Genomic DNA, 7,500 nt, shown 5'->3' on the forward strand with positions numbered 1-7,500 from the left:
TTTACAGTAAAGAGATCAGGTGACCTGTTGGTGTTTACAGTAAAGAGATCAGGTGACCTGTTGGTGTTGACAGTAAAGAGATCAGGTGACTCGTTGGTGTTGACAGTAGAGAGATCAGGTGACCTGTTGGTGTTGACGGTAAAGAGATCAGGTGACCTGTTGGTTTTGACGGTAAAGAGATCAGGTGACCTGTTGGTGTTGACCTAAAGAGATCAGGTGACCTTTGGTGTTTACAGTAAAGAGATCAGGTGACCTGTTGGTGTTGACTGTAAAGAGATCAGGTGACCTGTTGGTGTTTACAGTAAAGAGATCAGGTGACCTGTTGGTGTTGACTGTAAAGAGATCAGGTGACCTGTTGGTGTTGACAGTAGAGAGATCAGGTGACCTGTTGGTGTTGACAGTAGAGATCAGGTGACCTGTTGGTGTTTACAGTAAAGAGATCAGGTGACCTGTTGGTGTTTACAGTAAAGAGATCAGGTGACCTGTTGGTGTTGACTGTAAAGAGATCAGGTGACCTGTTGGTGTTTAGATAAAGGATCAGACCTGTTGGTGTTGACAGTAAAGAGATCAGGTGACCTGTTGGTGTTGACTGTAAAGAGATCAGGTGACCTGTTGGTGTTTACAGTAAAGAGATCAGGTGACCTGTTGGTGTTTACAGTAAAGAGATCAGGTGACCTGTTGGTGTTTACAGTAAAGAGATCAGGTGACCTGTTGGTGTTTACAAAAGAGATCAGGTGACCTGTTGGTGTTTCAGGTGACCTGTTGGTGTTTACAGTAAAGAGATCAGGTGACCTGTTGGTGTTGACGGTAAAGAGATCAGGTGACCTGTTGGTGTTTACAGTAAAGAGATCAGGTGACCTGTTGGTGTTTACAGTAAAGAGATCAGGTGACTCGTTGGTGTTTGTATGTTTGTTTATTTTGTAATAAATGCTACGATGATATTTATAAACAATATAAAAGACCATTAGTGTAAAACAGAGACAGTTTATTTACAGGAAACAGTAGGAGACACTTAGGCCCCGCCCACACGCAGACAGGAAGTAGGAGACACTTAGGCTCCGCCCACACACAGGCCGGAAGTAGGTCACCTCGAGGCTTCGCCCACATGCAGGCTGGAAGTGATGCTGACCAATCAGGACTCACCATTCACTCCCACAGATAACTGTAGTTTATACATATTTATATTAAACTTTTTAATCTTTTTTTTTTATTTTTTTTTATTTTTAAGCGGTCAGTTACCATGACAACCAGGAAACAAACTGAGGAAGTGCCGACGATTTTTGTAACTTTGGTTTTAAAATAATAAAAAAAAAATAAAAGATAAAATGATAAAATTTTAAATACAAATTCTCTTTTTGCCGAAATCCCCGATTGGTCAAAATCAAAGAAAAGGTCGGAGGGGGCGTGGTCTGTTGATGACAGGCGGCTTTTCAAAATAAAGGTCAGTTTGAAAGTCGGCTTTTCAAAATAAAGGTCAGTTTGACAGGCAGTTTTTCAAAATAAAAGTCAATTTGAGAGGCAGGTTTTCAAAATAAATGTCAGTTTGAGAGGCAGATTTTCAAAATAAAGGTCAGTTTGAGCGCCGGGTTTTCAGAATAAAGGTCAGTTTTGAGAAACACTAAAACGATTAGTGTTGACGGCTCACTGGTCCTCCGCAGCAGGAAAACCTTTCTAGTGTTTAAGATGTTGCCATGGTTACAGTAGTTGGTTGTCATGGAGACGGGAGACAGGAAGAGACTTCGGGACGGAGGCGATAAGTCTCGCTCAGCGTCTCTTTAGATCTTTGAATTAAATGAGCCTCTGATACTGAAACACGTTAACGTCGTGCTAAGCTAACGCTAACCCTCCATACATCTCTGACCCATGTTAGTGTGTTTCTTTAAAACTGGTGGTTGGGAGTTCACAGAAGAAGAAGTTGTGGAGGCTCGTTATTAAAGCTGAACAGTTCCTAACTTCTGTTCTGGTATTAACGTGCATCTCTGTCGTCATAGCAATGTTTAGATGGCGTTGCTATGACAGCGCGTTACGTCATATAAACACTATATTACAACAACAACAACATGAATATTCATCATGTGTAGGTAGACGCACGCCGCCAACACGTTCTGCCGCTCAGCAAACTGATAGTTTGAGCAAAATAATTCATAGAAAGACCTTAAAATGTCTCAAATCCCATAAACCAATCAGACCCCCCAATCAGACAGCCAATCAGACCCCCCAATCAGACAGCCAATCAGACCCCCCAATCAGACAGCCAATCAGACCCACCAATCAGATAGCCAATCAGACGGCAGTAGAGCCAGTCAGCTGATCAGTCTCCCCGAGTTGGTCCAGAAAGTGTCTCAGAACACCGAAGAGACGAGACCTAATACGTCTCCATAGCAACAGGCGGAGCTAATCTGTGTCGTCGCCCAAAAATGAAAGCCTGCAGCTGATTGGACGAACGCGTCACATGGGTCTGGCTGCTCCCGGACCATCACGGCGTCTCGTTCAGAATACGATATTTCATATCGGACTAAAGTAGTGTTTCTGGAGACATGTGGAGAGAGACAAGGCTGTGTGTCTGTGTGTGTGTGTGTCTCTGTGTGTGTGTGTCTCTGTGTGTGTGTCTGTGTATGTGTGTGTCTCTGTGTGTGTGTGTGTCTGTGTGTGTGTGTGTCTGTGTGTGTGTGTCTCTCTGTGTGTGTGTGTGTGTGTGTGTGTCTCTCTGTGTGTGTGTGTGTGTGTGTGTGTCTCTGTGTGTGTGTCTCTCTGTGTGTGTGTGTGTGTCTCTGTGTGTGTGCGCCTCTCTGTGTGTGTGTGTCTGTGTGTGTGTGTGTGTGTGTGTGTGTGTGTGTCTCTGTGTGTGTGTGTCTCTGTGTGTGTGTGTGTCTCTGTGTGTGTGTGTGTCTGTGTGTGTGTGTCTCTGTGTGTGTGTGTGTCTCTGTGTGTGTGTGTGTGTGTCTGTGTGTGTGTGTGTGTGTCTCTCTCTGTGTGTGTGTGTGTGTGTGTCTCTGTGTGTGTGTGTGTGTGTGTGTCTCTCTGTGTGTGTGTGTGTGTGTGTGTGTGTGTGTGTGTGTGTCTCTGTGTGTGTGTGTGTGTGTGTGTCTCTGTGTGTGTGTGTCTCTCTGTGTGTGTGTGTCTCTCTGTGTGTGTGTGTGTGTGTCTCTCTGTGTGTGTGTCTCTCTGTGTGTGTGTGTGTCTCTCTGTGTGTGTGTGTCTCTCTCTGTGTGTGTCTCTGTGTGTGTGTGTGTGTGTGTGTGTCTCTGTGTGTGTCTCTCTGTGTGTGTCTCTCTGTGTGTGTGTCTCTCTGTGTGTGTGTGTCTCTGTGTGTGTGTGTCTCTGTGTGTGTGTGTGTGTGTCTCTCTGTGTGTGTGTGTGTGTCTCTGTGTGTGTGTGTGTCTCTGTGTGTGTGTGTCTCTCTGTGTGTGTGTGTGTCTCTCTGTGTGTGTGTGTGTCTCTGTGTGTGTGTGTGTGTGTGTGTGTCTCTGTGTGTGTGTGTGTCTCTCTCGGTGTGTGTCTCTCTGTGTGTGTGTGTGTGTGTGTGTGTGTGTGTGTGTGTGTGTGTGTGTGTGTAGTTCTGTCTTCATTTCAGATGAACAAAGGTCAGTGTAAGATGGGGTTAGGGTTAGTGGGGGATCGGTCTCTGAGTAGAAATTAATAAAATGCATTATTAGTATTTCATGACGGGTTTCTAAAGGCGACCCTGAAGGCAGCATCTCCATGGCAACTCTACTTTAGGATATATGCAGACTTTGGGTGGTGGGGGGGTGGTGTTTATTGGGCTGTGTTTTAAAATCTGGGGAGAAACTTGTGACCAGTAGTGTTTAGTGTGATAGAAGAAGAGGTCAGTAGTGTTTACAGCTACGTGCTAATGCTAACGGTGTGTTTTAGTGTTTACAGCTACATGCTAATGCTAACGGTGTGTCTTAGTGTTTACAGCAGCAGCTACATGCTAATGCTAACGGTGTGTTTTAGTGTTTGCAGCAGCAGTAGCAGTGTTTTAGTGTTTTCACACTCAAACCCAATCGACAGATTATTTTGTAGTTTTTCGGCGCTGATCCACAACGAAAGTGTTAGTTTAATTTGTTTAAATTCTGGGGAAAAAACCGAGAAATTCTGCTTCTGTCTGTCCGCCTGTCAGTAGTGTTTACAGTAGCAGCTACAGGCTAATGCTAACGGTGTGTTTTAGTGTTTGCAGCAGCAGTAGTAGCTACGTGCTAATGCTAACGGTGTGTTTTAGTGTTTGCAGCAGCAGTAGCAGCTACGTGCTAATGCTAACCGTGTGTTTTAGTGTTTGTCATCGACCACGCCCCCATGATGCATCACTTCTTCTTGATGGCGGCGAGGTCTCTCTGCAGCTCTGAGAACTTGGGCCGATCCTCGGGGTTATACTGCCAGCAGCGCTGCATCACTTTGTACACGTCGTCAGGGCAACGCTGGGGACACGCCATCCTGTAACCTAGCAACCAGCCAGACACACAAGAATAATAATAAACACTAAGGAGGACCACTAAGGTCTATATAAAGAGACTTCAGATACAGTCTATATAAAAGAGACTTCAGATACAGTATTAGACCCACTAAGGTCTATATAAAACCACTAAGAGACTTCAGATACAGTATTAGAGGACCACTAAGGTCTATATAAAAGAGACTTCAGATACAGTATTAGGGACCACTAAGGTCTATATAAAAGAGACTTCAGATACAGTATTAGAGGACCACTAAGGTCTAGATAAAAGAGACTTCAGATACAGTATTAGGGGACCACTAAGGTCTATATAAAAGAGACTTCAGATACAGTATTAGGGGACCACTAAGGTCTATATAAAGAGACTTCAGATACAGTATTAGGGGACCACTAAGGTCTATATAAAGAGACTTCAGATACAGTATTAAGGGGACCACTAAGGTCTATATAAAGAGACTTCAGATACAGTATTAGGGGACCACTAAGGTCTATATAAAAAGAGACTTCAGATACAGTATTAGGGGACCACTAAGGTCTATATAAAGAGACTTCAGATACAGTATTAGGGGACCACTAAGGTCTATATAAAGAGACTTCAGATACAGTATTAGGGGACCACTAAGGTCTATATAAAGAGACTTCAGATACAGTACAGTATTAGGGGACCACTAAGGTCTATATAAAGAGACTTCAGATACAGTATTAGGGGACCACTAAGGTCTATATAAAAGAGACTTCAGATACAGTATTAGGGGACCACTAAGGTCTATATAAAGAGACTTCAGATACAGTATTAGGGGACCACTAAGGTCTATATAAAGAGACTTCAGATACAGTATTAGGGGACCACTAAGGTCTATATAAAGAGACTTCAGATACAGTATTAGGGGACCACTAAGGTCTATATTATACAGTGTTTACCTTTCTCCACCTGCTCCCGGGCCTGCTGATTGGTCATCCCGGGGTAAGGACACACCCCCAGACTGAAGGTCTCCCACAGCAGGATGCCGTAACTCCACACATCACTGTCGGAGCTGTAGCGCCCTGCAGCAGCCAATCACAGAGCAGAGACGTCAGCAGCCAATCACAGAGCAGAGAGACGTTAGCAGCCAATCACAGAGCAGATAGACGTCAGCAGCCAATCACAGAGCAGAGACAAGTGTGTTTATAATAGAAAAATGTGTGTCTTAGTGTAATAAAATTACAGTGTGAGAGTAATCAGATTACACCATGTGTGAGTAATCAGATTACCATAGTTGAGGGCCTCTGGAGCAGTCCATTTGATGGGTTACAGTGTGTATGAGAGTAATAGATTACTGAGAGTAATAGATTACCATAGTTGAGGGCCTCTGGAGCAGTCCATTTGATGGGTTACAGTGTGTATGAGAGTAATCAGATTACAGTAATAGATTACCATAGTTGAGGGCCTCTGGAGCAGTCCATTTGATGGGTTACAGTGTGTATGAGAGTAATCTGATTACAGTAATAGATTACCATAGTTGAGGGCCTCTGGAGCAGTCCATTTGATGGGTTACAGTGTGTATGAGAGTAATCAGATTACAGTAATAGATTACCATAGTTGAGGGCCTCTGGAGCAGTCCATTTGATGGGTTACAGTGTGTATGAGAGTAATCAGATTACAGTAATAGATTACCATAGTTGAGGGCCTCTGGAGCAGTCCATTTGATGGGTTACAGTGTGTATGAGAGTAATAGATTACTGAGAGTAATAGAGAAATAGATTACCATAGTTGAGGGCCTCTGGAGCAGTCCATTTGATGGATTACAGTGTGTATGAGAGTAATATATTACTGAGAGTAATAGATTACCATAGTTGAGGGCCTCTGGAGCAGTCCATTTGATGGGTTACAGTGTGTATGAGAGTAATATATTACTGAGAGTAATAGAGTAATAGATTACCATAGTTGAGGGCCTCTGGAGCAGTCCATTTGATGGATTACAGTGTGTATGAGAGTAATCTGATTACAGTAATAGATTACCATAGTTGAGGGCCTGTGGAGCGGTCCATTTGATGGGTTACAGTGTGTATGAGAGTAATCTGATTACAGTAATAGATTACCATAGTTGAGGGCCTCTGGAGCAGTCCATTTGATGGGTTACAGTGTGTAATATATTACTGAGAGTAATAATATATTACTGAGCAGTCCATTTGATGGGTTATAGATTTACAGTAATAGATTACCATAGTTGAGGGCCTCTGGAGCAGTCCATTTGATGGGTTACAGTGTGTATGAGAGTAATCTGATTACAGTAATAGATTACCATAGTTGAGGGCCTCTGGAGCAGTCCATTTGATGGGTTACAGTGTGTATGAGAGTAATCTGATTACAGTAATAGATTACCATAGTTGAGGGCCTCTGGAGCAGTCCATTTGATGGGTTACAGTGTGTATGAGAGTAATCTGATTACAGTAATAGATTACCATAGTTGAGGGCCTCTGGAGCAGTCCATTTGATGGGTTACAGTGTGTATGAGAGTAATCTGATTACAGTAATAGATTACCATAGTTGAGGGCCTCTGGAGCAGTCCATTTGATGGGTTACAGTGTGTATGAGAGTAATCTGATTACAGTAATAGATTACCATAGTTGAGGGCCTCTGGAGCAGTCCATTTGATGGGTTACAGTGTGTATGAGAGTAATCAGATTACAGTAATAGATTACCATAGTTGAGGGCCTCTGGAGCAGTCCATTTGATGGGTTACAGTGTGTATGAGAGTAATCAGATTACAGTAATAGATTACCATAGTTGAGGGCCTCTGGAGCAGTCCATTTGATGGGTTACAGTGTGTGAGGAGAGTAATCTGATTACAGTAATAGATTACCATAGTTGAGGGCCTCTGGAGCAGTCCATTTGATGGGTTACAGTGTGTATGAGAGTAATCTGATTACAGTAATAGATTACCATAGTTGAGGGCCTCTGGAGCAGTCCATTTGATGGGTTACAGTGTGTATGAGAGTAATAGATTACTGAGAGTAATAGATTACCATAGTTGAGGGCCTCTGGAGCAGTCCATTTGATGGGTTAC

General features: G+C 43.3%; 1 protein-coding gene across 4 annotated transcripts in view; it reads right to left on the reverse strand.

Moving 5' to 3' along the window:
• Positions 1-3,501: 3,501 nt before the first annotated feature.
• The window catches only part of fer (fer (fps/fes related) tyrosine kinase), a 37,205-nt gene continuing 33,206 nt past the window's right edge, over positions 3,502-7,500 (reverse strand). For all 4 annotated transcript variants that reach the window (XM_028601483.1, XM_028601480.1, XM_028601481.1 and 1 more), the window contains 2 exons: positions 5,375-5,497; positions 3,502-4,441 (listed from right to left, as the gene is read on the reverse strand). In XM_028601483.1, the coding sequence (XP_028457284.1) occupies positions 4,305-4,441; positions 5,375-5,497 (260 nt within the window). In that variant the 3' untranslated portion in view covers positions 3,502-4,304. The remainder of the gene's footprint in view (positions 4,442-5,374; positions 5,498-7,500) is intronic.

This window comes from Perca flavescens, chromosome 16 (assembly GCF_004354835.1).
Source record: "Perca flavescens isolate YP-PL-M2 chromosome 16, PFLA_1.0, whole genome shotgun sequence".
In the NCBI taxonomy this organism is placed as follows: domain Eukaryota; kingdom Metazoa; phylum Chordata; class Actinopteri; order Perciformes; family Percidae; genus Perca; species Perca flavescens.